Raw genomic sequence first — 17,615 nt, 5'->3', positions numbered from 1 at the left:
GGGAGGGGCAGATCATTATCCCCAAGAGCTCAATTTAACTGTCTCTAAGGAGCTACCAGAAGAAGGGTGAGTTTAGAGTGTAGCCTGCAAACCCAACGTGCGTAAAGGGCTGTTCCAGGGCATCACTGTTGGGGATGAGTTAATGTTACATTTACACAGCTGCGAGGGTTTGGGAGCAGGAACGTCAGATGTTTGCTTTCGCAGATGCCGCTGAGCTGAGGCTTTGACCAGGTGTTGGGTGCAACATTATTCTGTTTAATTCACTGTGAATAATTATCCCTGAGCAACTTTAAGGGAATGTTGGAAGGGTTTTAAAGGTGACCATAGTCAAGTCCAACTTTCCCTGGCATTTGAAAAATAGAATATATTAGTTTAGATGCCTTTTAGTTAACCAACTGAGATCTTTATTTTACTTTTTGCTATGTGTTAAGCCAATTGTGTCTTTGTATTTTGAATAGGTACGCTCAGATCCGCAAGCTGAGAGAAATCAGATCCAGCAGACTCCGTCTAGGTGTGAATAGTATAATTCTCACCTTGGAGGCTTTTCTAGTCGGTGGAGCTAAGGCATTCTCACAGCCTCAGGAGACTCCCAGTTCACTTTAATATCACTATTTCAGTGTCAAAGCAGCTCAAATTCAGAGGTTTGAGAAGGCTGAAGGAATCCATGCTTGTTGTGTAAGATCCCAAAATGGGTGGAAGAAATATGGATGTTCTGATAACCCAATGTTTGGATAAATATAAATACCCAGTCTCACAAAAAAACGTGAAATAGCAACGTTGGTCGACAGGGCAAAACGTAGTATATTCACAAATAACCCTCTCAAGACGTGACATGGATACAATTTTTTTGTCCTATTCATTTCTAATGATCAATCCATGTCACGTGATAGCTAACTTCCCCAGTGAGAAAAAAAACATGGCGGACACCCGATGTCTTTTTTGTGGAAAATCCTAAATTGTAGGATAGTTTGGCCATTAAAAGGCTTTTTGATTACATTGCTAGCGAGAAGTTTATATTGTACTTTTAAAATCTACATCCAGTGGATGTGTAGGATCTATAGTTTGATAGATATTACGTAGATTATTTGAGCTCCATGTTTTTTTTTACAAAATATTGTATCCATGTCACGTCTTGAGAGGGTAATTTGTGAATATACTACGTTTTGCCCTGTCCACCAACGTAGCTATTACACGTTTTTTGTGAGACTGTGTTGTGAATATAACGTCATTCTGTGTAGTTTTGACCAAAAATACAGTGTGGGCTTAACTGAATGTAGCGAAAGGACCTGCAAACTACAAACATGGAAGACCATACTTAAGCGAATCTTGAATGTGAAGCAATGAAAACATATAGGGTTGAAAAGCATAATTTCGAGACTTTTGTAAAGAAATGGTTCAGAGACAAAGAGTCCAGATATTACAAAATACTCTCCTCAAATGACGCAGTCTGTTCTACTTCTGTACTTCCTCCGATGAATAATAATAATAATTCAAATAATAACACTTTGTATTTATAAAGCGCTTTTCCTGGTGCTCAAAGACGCTTGATATCTAGTTCATTCTTAAGAGACATTCGAGGGTGTTGAAAAATATGGGCTTTTTGATCAATAAAGAGAAAAGACACCACACAAGTATAGTCCGGAAACAAACACGTCATATTTGCTGAAACTATAACTATAACCTGACAGTAGTACATGAGACCGATAATAATCTTACTCTTCCTCGGGATCCTAATCATATTTGCATTTCACAAGCTTGTGAACTCCAATCAAACCGTCAAACTATGAAGCTCTGATTGAATATAAGTCAAGATGTTGTTACGTCATTGTCTACTTGAAAAACATTATATCACTGTTACATGTAACACGAGAACGTTTGTTTGGTTTTGGCTCCATTGTATTCAAGATGGCGGCACGGTCAACAACTCTTTCCTTTTACAACTTAACATAAAGCTCAAACATATTTCTGAAGACAGAACATTGGTTCATATTTGATCACACTGTTTGTGACTGTTTGAATCTCAATACAAGGATGGATTGACACTGTGCTCGATATATTTAGTGTTTCAGGGAGAATTACAAACATTTTAATCGACCAACTACAGCTTAAAGGTAAGGCTTGTCTTGTATAGATAGATTTGAAAGAACAGTGAATAATGGTCAATGTTATATACTTAGCAACTCCAAAATCGTCAATAGACATAGAAAAGGCATAAATGCATCTGTCTGGATCATATTACTGTATATGCTGGCAAGCAGTCGTTTTTTATTTCCTATGTAAAGATACATCCCTATTGCGTTTTTCTCACCCACTCACTAGAACAAGATTTAAAAATGGCTACCAAGGCTTGCGGAAAAGATAAGGAAATGTGGAGTATGGCACATCTGGCTCAACCTACAGTGTATTAGGCTTAGCAGCGTTTCTGTTATTCTCAGGCTCGCTGGTGAATAATGCCAGCGATAGCAGCTTGCTCTCCGAGTCACAGCGCTTCTTTATATTCTCTGTGAATTGGAGAAAACACTGGCATGTGTCATGACATGTGACGCATGTGGTAGTAGCATGAGGCACCTGCCTCTGTGCACTGTGCACAATGAGCCGTGACAGAAGCAGTCATCTTATAGATACGGTGACCGGGATGCTGCTGGGAAGTGGACTATTTATTAGGGATCTGCCACCCCCTGCAGATGTTGTCATGGAAACACCGGCTCTTTTGGGTCTCTCTCTCTCCCTCACAATGCAGCATTAGGATGTTAATGTTATACTCAACACTGGAACACCACAGTTTAGGTTTCCATGTGACTCCCACGCTTACATAACGCTGTAGTGGAAGGGGGAAGCCATTTACAGCAAATGATCACCATGGAAATGATGCTGCATCTGTGATGAGTATAGATACAGTCACATCCATCTTTGTGTATGCTCCACTGGAAGTGCTGCTTGAATTATAATAAGACTACTTAGATGTATAAAGACACATCTGTTTCATAGGGTATAATCCAATAGTTTGGTCCTATATACAGGAGGGTAGAGAAAAAAAGCCTTTCTGTCATGTGTGTAGAAATTGAGTTTCTGTGATCACTGAGAGGCAGCCAACTTGACTTTCCTGCTGTTGTTACACATGTCAGAGCTCGATGGACTGAGAAATTAAAAGCTTTCCATGCTTTTTCATCTGTAAACAATTATTTAAAGACAAAGTAGAAATATGTTCAATGTCTGTTAAATCAGATACATAGTGATTTTAGTAGCAAACATGGGAAACATTTCTTATTTTCCATTATTATAACATATTGTAATCAGTGTAGCTTACATATTGTTATAGCATCACAAGACACCATTTTTTACTGAACATTCTTTTTAATGACAATTAATCGTAAATAAGGTTATCATAAATCATAGGTCACCATATATCAATAGAGGATCAATAAATAGTATGTGTTTAGTCTTTTATTCTTACATCACTACATCATTCACTTGTCATGACAGCAAGCTAGGCAGTTTTTTCTTGTCACTTAATATATATTGGAAATTGATCACGATCAAATTAGTTTTTATCTATTAAAGAATGTGTGTGTCAGTTACGTTCGCAGTGTAGAGAGGTGTTCAACTGCAATTGTGTTACTTCTGTTACAGTCGAGGCCTGGTTTGTTTATTAAAATCCATCCACTGCTGAAACCAGAGAACCAAGTGTCTTTTTTAGACAGAAATATCCATGGAAACTGAAAGATGTTTTTAGAAATAAAGTTAGACCGACCGTGAGGGACAACCACGTCATACCATTAGAGTACTATAAGAAGAATGTGTACAAGGCCATGCCTGCCCACACACTGAGAAACACAAACACACACACTCACTCACTCACTCACTCACTCACACACTCACACACTCACTCACACACTCACACACTCACACACTCACACACTCACACACACACACACACACACACACACACACACACACACACACACACACACACACACACACACACACACACACACACACACACACACACACACACACACACACACACACACACACACACACACGACTGTCTTGCTGTATAGATGTTCACATAGTTGTAGTGAAAACCCCATTCTTTGTAAAGGGTGCTTTTTTAAACCTCTCTGTACTGATTGTATTGATCGGCTGATTTATGGACTGTTCCCTCTGCTCTGTGAGTTAACTGTAAAGAATATCATTTTTCCTGAGAAAGTGTCAGCTCAATTCATGACCTCCCTCTGAGGGCTAGTGATCAACCTGCTGATGTCTGCAGCACATTGCACATTTCCCAGGACATCCCCACCGCTCTGGGAGGGTGATACGTTTGTGTTTTTTAACTATCAGCAGCACACTGGTGTATTTGGACTAGTCCGTGTTCGATTTAACGCTGACGTCACCCGAGAGCGTTGAGCCCTGCGCCGCAGTCGGTCCTGAGATGAATGCACAATATTTAAATCTAACGTACCTGGTTCTCTCACTCCACCCTGTGGGCTCAGCACGTCAGCACAATCACAGAGGAGTGGAGAGGAATCAAAAACAAATAACACATGAGACACCTATCATGTCAAGGAGGAAAAGAATGGAACAATTGTGGCTTTAAAAAAGGAAGTTACCTGCTTTGGTCGTTGACGTTTATCTTCAGTACCTATCTTTCAAAATGCTGTTTAATCCCTTATTAAATATTTATAAATATAGGATTTTTGACATTGACTTAGTTATTATTTAATTTCAGGGAAGGGTAAGATCAACAATATCAGAGGGGAGTGAAGTTGCACACTGATTAGTTATTTTAATATCTTTAAATGTTTGATCAGCAAAGAATGAGAAGTATAAGCTATATCAAAAAGCAACTTGTCTCATCCAACAAACCGTTTCTACCACATAAACAAATTAAACAAATAAAAAGGAAATCGTCACACTCACATGTGGTTCTGTTCTTTCAGAGAAAGATATCAAATTATATTTAGTTTACTTCAAAACATTATGTCAACATATTGCTTTTAACTGCACCTTGATGGTAAGTGTTTCAACCTTAAAAGCTTGAATCGAACTGCCTCAATACTATACGCATTCATATATATATACAAGTAAGAAAATAATAAAAACTGTGATTCTGTACATTCAGTCTATACCTACCAGTTCAAACTAAACCTAATTTACTTTCTGAGTGTGTTAGTTTACATGAAGATCACAACTTTGTTTGTTCAAAATGCATTCTGTAATTATGAGAAATAAGGAAAACTTGAGCTAATTAGGCTCATTAAAAAAATTCTGCACGATGGCAGAGACAAACATCGTCAATAGCTGTGTATCTGTGTGTTGATGTATGACACTAGTTTTCAGCTCATAAAGTTAGCAAACACATATCTAAGGCATTGTTTGCTGTGCACGGATTTAAAACCTTTCAGCACATTGGACAGCTCCTTGAGCACTGGACTGAAGATCCAACAGGGGGCGCAGTACTCACATTGTAACATGTGATGTTTTCATGAAGTGGCCATATAACATTTCCCAGCATCCCCCTATTTGACACGACTGTATGTGTGTTTGTTTTCACTTTGATTAATGCTATCAATATAACTCGCATGCTGCCGCCGGGTAAAAAGATGGCTGTACCGTTTCTCTGTGCTTCGCCTTTGCACTGCTCTCCTTAATGATTCCAGCTGCCTGTTAAGTACACACTTTACGGTTAATCACAGAGGGGGGAGAGAGAGGCGACAGGGAGGAGGGGAGAGAGAGAGAGAGAGAGACTAGTACACATTTTGAGGCTGCTAGTGTTAAAAAATATTAACAACATGGCAGTGCTTAGCGACAGACCGACGCTTTAAACGTGTCAAACGGGCACTATCATGAAGCCGCTCAAACACATTGGACCCGGGAAGCCTGCCCGCTGGTAACACCGACCCTCCTCCTCAGCTTCCGCGGCTCTCTTGCAACTGTCTCGTGGCTCTGAGTGAGTGGCGGCGGACCGGCGAGCTCTCTCTGTCTGTCGGTGTGTGTATGTGTGTGCGCGCGTGGTGTGAGGCTTTGGATTGATGTCTCTGCCTGTCAGGAATTTAAAGTGTCTCTCGCCGGTCATGTGCCAGTGTAAGCTCATCTGCAGCAACCGGACGCTGTCCCTCATGTTCGGGTGCAAGGTAAGCCTGGGGTGCGAGGGGCGAAGATGTTGACTGATGTTTGTGTAAATATGGTTTATTAATAAAAAGCCCTCTCTAAGAAATTGTAGGGTTGGATTGATCTGTGGCTCATTTGAACTGGGATTGTTATCGTTACGCGACCACTAGAGTAATTAGTAGTGATCACACTCACCTATCCTATATGCCTTTAGATACAAGCTTATTCACACCACCATATCACCTTTACATCACCGCTGTTATCATGCAGCCGATTTCCATACACAGCATCCTTGGCAGGCATGATGGTGTATTTAAATTGTGTTTTCTTTCATAAAAATTAGATTTAATGAATGAAACATTTATCACTTTCTGATGTATACTGCTCGTATGCAGGGCAGGTCACGTTAGAACTAGCCATATGCTTCACGCTTGCTCTGCATCCCACCAAAGCAAACTGCATTGCATGTTTTTGACCTTGGGAAATGCACATTATTGCTCAGGGCCACTTAAATATCAGTCACCATCAGAGAAACTGTACACCACAAAGAGAGGCTTTGAAATCAGGTAACATGAACACTGTCCCTGCTGTTAACCCACGCATGAATCACAGCCAGGCTGCTTATTCTCAGCATAAATACAGACTACTTTTTTTTCTTTGCAGTATGATTTTGTCCTAATTTTGAGTGGGAGATGCTGTCTTTTTCTATCTAAATAGAGAGCATTTTTATTCATTCATTGACTGATTGTCCATCACATCCCTGGTGCCCCTCCCTCACAGATTCAGGTGTTATGGCAGCCAGCTCAGAGTTTCCCTCCACATGGCACTGGAGTCTGTTGGCTTTTTGAAGCCAAATCTGATACACGGTGCACTCTGTCCAGGCTTTGTACCAACGCTTGCCAAACGGATGTGTACATGTGTAAAAAGCTCCAGATTATTTTGTTGTTGGTTCACGTCCGGCATTTTGGTTTGCATTCGGTCTTGTTGCTAGAATCTCAATAACTTCATATATAAAAATATATGAACTGGTGGACATATTTTTTCAATTGAATTAATCGTGATTATTTTTCGATTTAGTGACCAGAACAATTTCTACATTTCGGAGACACCGCTGGGAAAATGTATATGGCTGTTTGCTTTGTGGGTTCCTGAAAGGTAGATCCTGCTGTGCTCACTGTTCAGTATAACTAGCACAGATAATCCCATGTGTCTTCCCCCCCACCCCCCCGCCTCGCTCCCTCCTGGCTCATTTCTTCCTCATGTATCTCATTCTGAGACTCCACGTCTTCCCTGTGTTATTAAAATGATCCTCCTATGGACTTAAGGTGTCTCCACACAGTCATCATGACCAACAGTGTAAAATGTAACTCCACAGCGAGCTTAGAGTCTGTAATAAGAGCAGATTTTCAAATGGGATGAACTAAAAGGCAAGAATCCTTCCTAGCCTCGGAAAACGAAGAATTGTGGAACAGGTGTGCGTCATTTCCGCCAAAGATTTGGAAATTGGTTCGTGCGCAAAGCATTGTGGGGATTTTAAGACCCCGGAGTCTACACATGTGCAGCCTCAAAATTTCCCTCAACAAAGTACGCCGGCCTCTGTAGGATTCCAAGGATCCTGGACATTGGAACAGTCCTTCGGCGGGACTCGATGATGTAGCATTCTTGAAATAGTGGCTCTGGAGCAGCTTTCCTCGACATTGAGAAACACCGTTGGAATTTGAGAAACATGGACGGACATTTTTCACCATCTTTAAAGATTTTATTGACCAAAGATGAATCAAAACAATAATTGACAGGTGGAAAATAACTTAATAAATCATTTCCAGCCCCAATATTACCAAACATAAGATCTAGTGTCCCATCAAACATGCCCAAATTACCAATCTGTGGATATTTCCAGCAGGTTCAGTAGTGTCTAAGCAGCTTGCATCGGGTCTGTCGCTCTTTCATGGGGTTTTGGGTGGGATGTCATTTGGCCAGACTCTTTGGGATGTACAGCTTTAAATCTTTTATTTATTCCTAAAATTCTCTAGAAATGCCATATGTTTGCTTTAAATCCATGTAACAAAATCTACCATAACTGTTCATTTCCCATAGTGATGTTCCATGGTTATTATTTTTGTATAACCTTTGTTCTTTAACAAAGCCGAGCACAGACATTTTCAGTCATTTTATTTCAGGATCTTAATGAAACGGCTCTTTATGTGGTTGGAAGCGTTCAGCAGTGCTTTAATGCGCTCCTTTATGCTTAATGCACATTGATGGCCTCACAACATTTAATCAAGATGGACCGGCTCGATGAACTTTGTCTTGAAGCTAGGATCCAGGGCAGTGCTTATACCGAAAGCTCCACAATGCAAACCAGCCAGAGGACAGGGTTTAAATGGAAACTGAGTTTTAATGTAATGAATGATTTACGACTCAGGGATCAGTGTGCCTTCATCTCAATATCAAGATCGATGATCACCTTACCCCTAGAATCGATTCTCAGACGTCTTTACTGGAAAGTGGACAGGAAAACGACCTGCCTTCACTCATTACCATCCGACCAATCAAATGATCAAGAGTAATGATGTGGAAGATATCAGCAGTAGGTGATATCAAAGCAGAGGTGATTTGCTTCTGTCCGCAGCCTGTGTCCCTGCGTGTGAGGCACTGGTTATACATTTCCCATCTTACTGTAAGTGTTTTTATAGCTTTGCAAGCACACATTTCCTCCTATGGAATTGACCTATTTTATCCTGCTGTTTGTGCCATCTTCCATTATAAGGAGCAGTGAGCCCGACTGAAGCGAGAAGAGATGCGGCAACAATGTGCGGCACTAGATATTTGCTAATGCTGTGTTCAGGTCTAAGATTGAAGCATTTAAGGTCACCCCCTTCACAGCTTATCTGTGATCAAATAGTGCAGCTGCTGTTGAGGGAGCAATGGATGTGATTGTGCAGGGTGTAGGAGAAGGGTCACACCACACGCATGTAAAGCCCATTCAGAGGCGCCAAAAACCGCAACATGGAAGAGCATCATAGACCCCCATGTTGAAACAACCAACTTTACAACAGAAAATACAATTTTTAAAACACGCAAAAAAATGCTTTTGGTCACTGAAGTTAAGTTGCCTATTCACGATAACTATACAGGAAGGAAAGAAAGTTATGCATTATTAGGGTTCGGCCCCACTAATGATGCCAACATTTGGATTAGCTGCGTTAGATGGAGCTGGAGCACACTACATTGAGATAAACAATGTCTGTTCAGAAACCTATGGGCGACGTTACAAAGAAAATATCAATATGTTATACTGTTATATTCCCTTATATCATAACACCAGAATCGATTCATTTTTCAAGATGGGTTGCCTGGTTAAATGGCACGCCACTAATACCTTAAAACACACCAAAGCTCTAAAAGTGGTATCCTGGACTTACAAAAAAAGCAGATTTTTAGAGCAAATGTTCATCAATACAATTTATCTTGATTGTTACACAGTTAATATTTCATTACATTACATGTCACTTGTTAGACGCTTTTATCCAAAGTGACTTATAGACTCAATACTGTGGACAGTCCCCACAGGAGCAATTTGGGGTGAAGTGTCTTGCCCAGGGACACAACGACATGCTGACTGCAGTGGGGGGGGGGTTTGAACCTGTGCTCCCCTGATCCGAACACCAACGCGCCACACGCCTCCCTGTAACAGACAAGAATAAACTATATTTCAAAACCATTTCACTAAGCACCTGGTTAAATGCTTTGTGATTGGATGACTAGAAAGGCGCCATATTAATGGTAAAGTCAATTTACGGTCGAACCAAATTTAGCCTCAGTGTCACACAAAGACCGAGAACGCCTTCATGACGCTATAGAATTTAAAACAGAAGACTCTAACTAAAGGCAATTATTCTCATCACATATGGTTATTATTAGATGTGAGATGACTGCATGTTAAGGGGGCAGATATAAAGTCAAAGACAGGTGGGATGAAAGCTTTATGGACCGTTTCCATGTACAGTAAGGCAAAGAACGATTGGCTGTATATTCCCATTGAAATTACATTTTATAAGGCAATGGAATGAGGCACTTTTGTGTGTGTGGGTGTGTTGAATGTTGATAGGACAGGGCTGTACTATATGATCTTGTTTTTGCTAGTGATGCTGAAGAAAAAATACCCACTGCAGCGCATTATTGGATGTTTGTTCCTCGTGAAGCCATTAACCAGTCTGTGTCAACATGGCCTCCGTGTGCATGTTTGTGTGTGTGAAGAAAACAGAGGGCTGGGGGAGGTTTAACACCACAATCCCCCGCTACAAGCGCAACATGCATCAAAATGTATGTACTCAGCATAAAATGGTGTGTGCATGCTTCTATGGGCAGAGGGGGAAGGGGACGGAATGATCAAGATGTGAGGAGAATTCATGGGAATAAGTTTCTCCTGACCTGTAAACTGACAAAGGATTTTCTTCATCGTTGTACATTTTTAAAGCTGCATGTAGAAGGCGTACATTAATGTGTGTACTTACTGTTTATGGCACTGCTTTTTCAGCTGATTTGTGTATCCTCAAGTTATAGAACGTCATGTTCTTTCGCTACAAACTACATTCTAGCCAATACTTGTAGTTTTTGGTCAGTTTAACAGAGTCCAAAACATTATTTATTAAGATGAGGGCCATGGTATTCGCCACTGGTCTGCAAATGATCCTGCTAGTGCTTACCATATTAATATTGGTTCTGTCTTAATACATCACGTTCCTGTGAAAACAGGCTCTAGACAGTCAAGACGAGAACCCCCCCCCCCCTCCCCCCTCTTCTCAGCACTGCCAACGCTTGCTATAGCACCATTTACTGTATCTATGACTCTAATTTGATAATTAAATGTAAGGATGATACATCTGTGTTGCTCTTATCCATGATGAATCATCTCACAGAAATGAATCTCATTCATTTGGTTGAGATGAGCATGAATTAACGAGTGAACTGAAGGAAGATGAAGTCTTGAGTTTCCAAACCAGTGCAGCCTGTAGTCAGGGAGTTAAGAAACAGTTTGACTAATATATCTTTTATAACTGTTCCTGTTTCCCTGTAGTAACATGAGCTTTGTGGCGGTGAAGAACAGCACTTTGGGATTTTATTTTTAGAAAAACTCTTAAGTTTGTTGGGGCAGTAATGAGCTTCAACACATACAGGGAAGTATTTTTCCATGTCCGATCAAAGTTTTAGTTTTTATACGATTTGAATAGTGCTGCTTGGGGAGTTGGTGCATTATTTAAAAATCATACCCTTTTTTATTCATTTTCAGCTTTATGTTTGTGTTGTGTGCCTCTGCTGTGACAGGTCGATAGGTAAATACGTGCTCACATGTGACTCTAGAACATTTCCATGGGGAGGATGAGAAGCTCTTCCTTTTGATTTAGGTTGGATGGTAACATGAACATCCTTGCTGCTGCAGCTGTACGCGCTCTGCCCCGGGCCGTGGTGGATGTAGAGTGTGTTGTTGTTGTTGCTGCAGCATACAGAGCTACAGGATACTAACACTTGTCAAAGTGTTGTGCTGAAACACCTTGGAGACTAGTCTGAACTTAGCACTGGCAGAATGTCAGTGAATTCCTCTTCTGAGGTGTACATGTATGAACAAAAAACTGTTGTACTGGTAGGTGTGCACTGGCAACCGAAATTGTGATTATGCAAATGAGATGAAAACTGGGTTTGGGGTTTGGCACTTGAGAGGACACTTGAGAGGACACTTGAGAGGGAAAATCAACTGAGAAGGCTGGAACAATTAGTGGATTATGATGGGTTTTACAGGGAAAGAGAAAGTTTAGTCAAAATGATAATGAGAAATGATTTAGAGGAGCTAATGTGTCAATGTACTCGCATATCATCAGTCTGATATTAAAATGTCTTCGGCTTAACTGTTTCATAGGTGCCAGTGGGTTTGCTCTGCTATACCTGCAGGTGTTCTGACCTACTTAATATACTTCACATGTAGGGAGGGTAGTTATATTTCAATCTACGGATAAAGATCTTAAACTAGAGATTTAAAAACATTACAAATTAATTAAAACAAATAGAAAAACATGTTGTTTCAGTTCTGTGTCTGTGTATTCTGGTTATCATTCAAATACACTGCTGGAGTTAGACCTAAAGAGGAGAACCTTGACTAGGCTCTGTGTTACATTTAAATATATCACTCTTTATATAACTTGTACAAATATGGCTTAATCCAAGCACATATACCTGTCTAGATGTACTCCAGTGAGAAGTATTGTACTGCACACAACTAAACTCCAGCTTATAGTTCCTTCTGACAGCGCTGTGGAGCCTCACTGAGACTTAGCACTGAGCTCAAAATCCCTCAGAGTTCATCAAAGCAGAGAATTAAAGAAAATGCAAATAGATGTACTCTCACTTGAATTCTGTGAAGATGAACTGGGGAGTTGCCACCTTTAATGTACACCTGAAGAGCCTCTCATGGTTCCTGAAACACTTTACACTTCTGAAGCATGTGCAGCTTCTTAGAAATGATAAGCCTGAGAGACGAGGGTATCTTTCAATCCATTACTTAATGCAGACATTTAAAAGCTCAAGCACGGTCCTTGAATTACAAACTGAGATGATATGGATAGAGTTTGACATTTGCTATATATTAAGTAAACTAATTTAACATTAATAGAAGAGCTTATTCAGCCACTTAAGTATTAAAGTACAGGAGGGAAAACAAATGCAGACTGCAAAGCCGCTCTTCGTTGACCTTCACTACACCCCGTCCAGATGTACTGGATTCTTTCCACTATGATATACTGATACAATAAAGGCAGGAGACCCAGAGGTATTCTGTTGCAGTGGTACTTTAAAGGACTATGTGTACAGTTCAAAGCAGATTGTAATTGCTGCAAGTTGTTAAAGCCCCCTGCTTGAGAGGAAAGCAGATTTGGAATTTTTGATCAAATTTACTTTATTAACACTAGAACCACCAGGGGTCGCTGTTGACCTAGAACCGCCAACGGGTCAAATGTACCCGCTATTAGAATGCATTGATTTTCAAGGAACAATGTTCTTTTATTTATCATACTAGAACACGGGGTTAACAGTGAGTTTTGATCGCACAGGGATGAAACTTATACCAATAGAATCTGTGGACTCTCAGCTTTTCATATTTTTTTCCACAGTGGGAGTGTATACTATTGGATATTATTTTTATAACATAAGACAACTATCTGTTCTATATTCTTTGGCTTTCTACCTATAAATAATGCCAACCTTTTTGACCATCTTGTCACATGTTTAAATGTATCCTATTTGTTAGGATTTGCCTTTTTCAATAGTTTCTTAATACACTCTCATTACAGTTAAGGCTTTCATCCAGTTATAATAAAACACTTCTATTTGCAATAATATATATTTTTGGGTTTCGTATGACATTATTAAGATATATTAAAGATAAGATAATAGAGTGGTGCAGTGACGCGTCCTAAAACCCGGAAGTAAGCTGCGCATGGGTTCCCTTGACAAAAATGCAATGCAATTTCTCCATAGGATTTTGGAAAAATAGCTGGAAATAAGGTCTGTGATCGACACACATTTAAGAGACGGATCACGTTTTGTTCAACCGGATAATATCCACATGTCTACCCTACTTTTATAATTTTCTAATCATAAATCTAATCGCCAGAAGGAAAATACTAACCTTACGCTATAAAGGAACTACAGCAGGGTCGCTGCTTCAACGTCACGCCAACTTAAGATCCATATTCAAAAATACAGATTCTAAATGGTACAAGTTGAAGCGTTTGTTTTGACAGTTTGAAGGAGGCTGGTACTTGCTTTCAAGCAGAACAGGGCAAACAAACTTAGCGGGAGTGTTCACGTGTACGGCCTTGACAACTTCTGTAGTCCTATTCAGCCACTTGTTAAAAACATAGACTGTATATATAAAACAATCGTTTTTCAGACACGTAAACTCTTCAGAAATCACCAGTGGGGTCACTGCTGATGTATTTAATGTCGTAGAACAAGTCTCTTAAATGTGTGTCAACCACAGACCTTATTTCCAGCTATTTTCCAAAATCCTAAGATTGCGTTGCTTTTTTGTCGAGGGAACCAGATGTGGTAAAATGCTAACTTACATCTGGGTTTTAGGACGCATCACTGCAAAACTCTATAAAGATGTTTATTTGCACAACCTAAAATATTTAAACAGTTAATAAGAGTTGATTGAAGGTGCAGAGGCATGTTATTGTCTTGTCATGTTACTTATTAGCATAAAACAATAATAAACATTTTCAAATAAGCCACAAAATGAATACATGGGCTAAGGAACAAGAAGTTGACCAGTGCAAAGCTCCTACAGAGGTAAGGTAGAGGAGGGATTTCAAATGTGTCCTCCATCTTTACTACAATTTAATTGTATTGTTTTTTTTCATATTAGTTCTGACTAGCTCACCTTTCACCTGAGGAACAATATTACCTTGTAACAAAGAATGATTTGTCTCCTAACACCAGCGCTGCTGCTGCCGGCATGTGTGCTAGATTCAGATGTCTCACGTTTAAGAAAAGCAGCTCCTTTGGAAAGCCTTTAGCTATAACAATCAGATCAATATTTCATGGTGAGGGATTAAGTGTGAAGTTGTGTAGCTTATTTGAACTGCTGCAAGTAAGAATTTGTGTGAAGAATGTATGGTTGGGAAACATAATAACAGCTGCTGCACTCATGAGAGGGTAAGGTGTAGTTCAGGTAGTCACGGTACTGTATACAATCATAGAATTGGATTGAATAGATAGGCGGCATTCACATCATCTCCATCTAGCTGAGTTTGTGCTTATAATGCATCCCTAATAATCAGGGTCTTATTGATTTGTATAACACAAGGTGAGAATAATGAGTAATAAACGAGCTAGAAAACTGATCATTCCCAGGAATGAAGTATCCCGTAATTGACGGACCAGAATTGACCTTTCATTAACATTTGGCAAAGCTATCCTAGATCTTCCCATTCATCCATTGTATTGTTATTTGTCATTAGTCATCTCCTCCTTGTACAAGACTGTTCGTCAAACTAGGATTCATCATAAAATACCTCTCTGACACATTGTTTGTATTTTATAAATGTACGATGTTGTGCTATTGTGCTTTACTGGGCAACAATATTAGAATTCAGTGGTGAGAAGAAATGCACCTAGAGCCCTCTCCAGAAGGACACTGTGTAACATATAAGCTCTGACGGTCACATCCCCCACCAGTGGGACAGAAGGCAACATGGCAGCATGAACGTTGGTCATGCAGGAGAGGGGGAGGCACAGCAGAGCTCAGGGCTGCTCTGAACTGTGATTCACGTCATTTACAGGCTTTCAGAGTTTTAAGATCATGTTTTCTGTTATTGGATACAAATCTTACTTTAAAGAGTTTAATGATATAGAGAGGATGGAGATTAGCTAATCACCCAGTTCTGTATTACACACAGTTGGTGGTATAATTGGTATGCTTACATAATATGTAATCTGTTTACATTAACGCCTCAGCACTGCTTGAAAATAAAACATGTAAATCAATCCTTTTCTGCTTATCGACCTGTAATTATGGAACGGTGCTTTCAGCAATCATCCACTTTCTCTCTGGCCCCCCCCCCTTCATATTGTTGCTGTTTTTTGTAGACGTTTTTCATTTTGACTCATTCCCCTCATTTCTCCTTTATCTTCATCTCTATTTCACTCCCTCTCTTTCTTGCTGTCTCAGTGTAATGTGATCCAGGACCGATGCTGGCAGCCCCGACTGTGGCTCTGCAATCTCTGCTCTGCTCTGGTTGCTAGGCAGCCTGTCTGAGACGGGGCTCGGTGATGCACCTCCCTCTTCGTCTGCCTCCAAAAAAAAAAGAAAAAAAGAAAGAAAGGGGAGAGTAGCAGAGCTGGCCACGAGGCCATCAGCCAACATTCAGATGATCTCCACAAATGTTTCAGAATGAGTTGTTTCACATATGCAGTGCAGCAGAGCACAATGTGGGCCTGGGGGCTTCAGGAGGATTTGTGGTAGAAACACAGGCTCTAACCCACAGGACAGTGTGGCCGATCTCCACTGTGATGCTCCCCACCTTCTGATGTGTTTCTGATGGAAAACGCTGTGTGCAGATATTGTGTCATCACGCCTAGAATGAAGCCTACCATGTGTGGCTAACGCAGTGGGCTGCTGCTGGCAGGCCGCCCAGGTGTGGGCTATCGGTGGGGAGTGAAGCTACGAGGAAGAGAGGCATGTTCTGCTAATGTGGAGCCACTATGAGTCACGGTCTGCTCCATGTGGTTGTGGAGGAAGATCACTTTGCTAAACGCACAATGGCAATATGTGTAAGCCTCTATGATGCCTTGACTTTGCATGTGTGGGCGGCCCACATGCTATGTGTTAAGTCAGATTTGCCTACATTTTGCTTAAGATGACACTGGTATGGAAATACATCTCCGTGAAGGGAGTTTGATCACAATTTGATAAGGATTTTATTGTGTTGCACTGTTGGAGGAGCCTTTTCAAGATTGTCATTGTCATAACTACACTGTAGCTAGTATGACCAATAAAAGCCTTGAACCTTGAGGATAGCATCAACAAAATGTAAAAGATAATGACGCTGACATTGGATTCTGTTTATGATTTAAATTCTCTCAGCCATTGACGTTTTTAAATAAATAAACAAATAGCGTCTAGTTTCCACATTAACAGCTTTTTGTGTACATCTGTGTTTTGTATCTGCAGAAGTACAGGTACCAGGATGAGGAGACGCCCCCCTTGGAGCACAGTCCAGCACATCTGGCTCCAGGGAAAAGTGCCGAGATGCTTCACATGAGTGACAAGAACCTCGCTGCTATGGAGGCCATACATGGATACACACCGCACACACACATCTCTCCTGTCAAGGTAGGACACACACGATCAGAACTTGGGCATCTGGTGGTTCCCTTTTTTCTAGTAAATGTTGAAATGTATGATTTAGATATTTCCTAACACTTATACATACATGACGTTTCTAAAATGTGCAAAATGGTGTTGGTAAAGGGTGATAGCATTTCAAATTAAAGCCAAATGAGACAAAAAAGGATGCTCTGAACTACCTACTGTATAATGCATTATCCGTTTGCTATGAATACAGATGTATAGTTATTGTGATGTGGTTCCTCTCATTAGAATGTGCTTCAGAGACATAACAACTCAAAGCTTGTTAAATTTGTATTAGGAGTTCCCGTTAGCTGGCGCGCAATGGTTCATAACAACACATTATCTATTATAACGCTGCACTTAAAACCATGTCATGTCTGTTTTGAAAATGTAATTCTGCAACATAAATACTTTAATGGGAATATAATGAAATTATGAGGAAATTTGGCCTCCTGGCACCTTTTAGTGACGGATCATCTTTACACCTGTACGACTTACATGTAGGGTAATGTAATATCAGAGCTTAACAGCATGAAGATCTTGAGTGGACTCCAGATGCATTCAGTAATCAGATCACCTCCACTTTACTATGCTG

At 40.3% G+C, this 17,615-nt stretch overlaps 2 protein-coding genes across 7 annotated transcripts in view; one reads left to right on the top strand and one right to left on the bottom strand.

The window, feature by feature from the left end:
• Window positions 1-17,615, top strand: part of dlg4a (discs, large homolog 4a) — a 66,284-nt gene that overhangs the window by 20,230 nt on the left and 28,439 nt on the right. For 4 of the 6 annotated variants that reach the window (XM_079651712.1, XM_079651710.1, XM_079651711.1 and 1 more), the window contains exon 2: window positions 16,841-17,002. In XM_079651712.1, the coding sequence (XP_079507838.1) occupies window positions 16,841-17,002 (162 nt within the window). Of the gene's footprint in view, window positions 1-5,353; window positions 6,135-16,840; window positions 17,003-17,615 lie in introns of those variants that run through there. The other 2 variants (XM_079651708.1, XM_079651707.1) reach the window with 2 other exon arrangements.
• Window positions 1-17,615, bottom strand: part of zbtb20 (zinc finger and BTB domain containing 20) — a 108,709-nt gene that overhangs the window by 69,222 nt on the left and 21,872 nt on the right. The gene's annotated exons all lie outside the window — the stretch shown is intronic.

Source organism: Notothenia rossii, assembly GCF_949606895.1.
Source record: "Notothenia rossii genome assembly, chromosome: 9".
Lineage (NCBI taxonomy): Eukaryota > Metazoa > Chordata > Actinopteri > Perciformes > Nototheniidae > Notothenia > Notothenia rossii.
The sequence above is the reverse complement of the archived record's forward strand: the minus strand, read 5'-3'. Positions and strand labels throughout refer to the sequence as shown.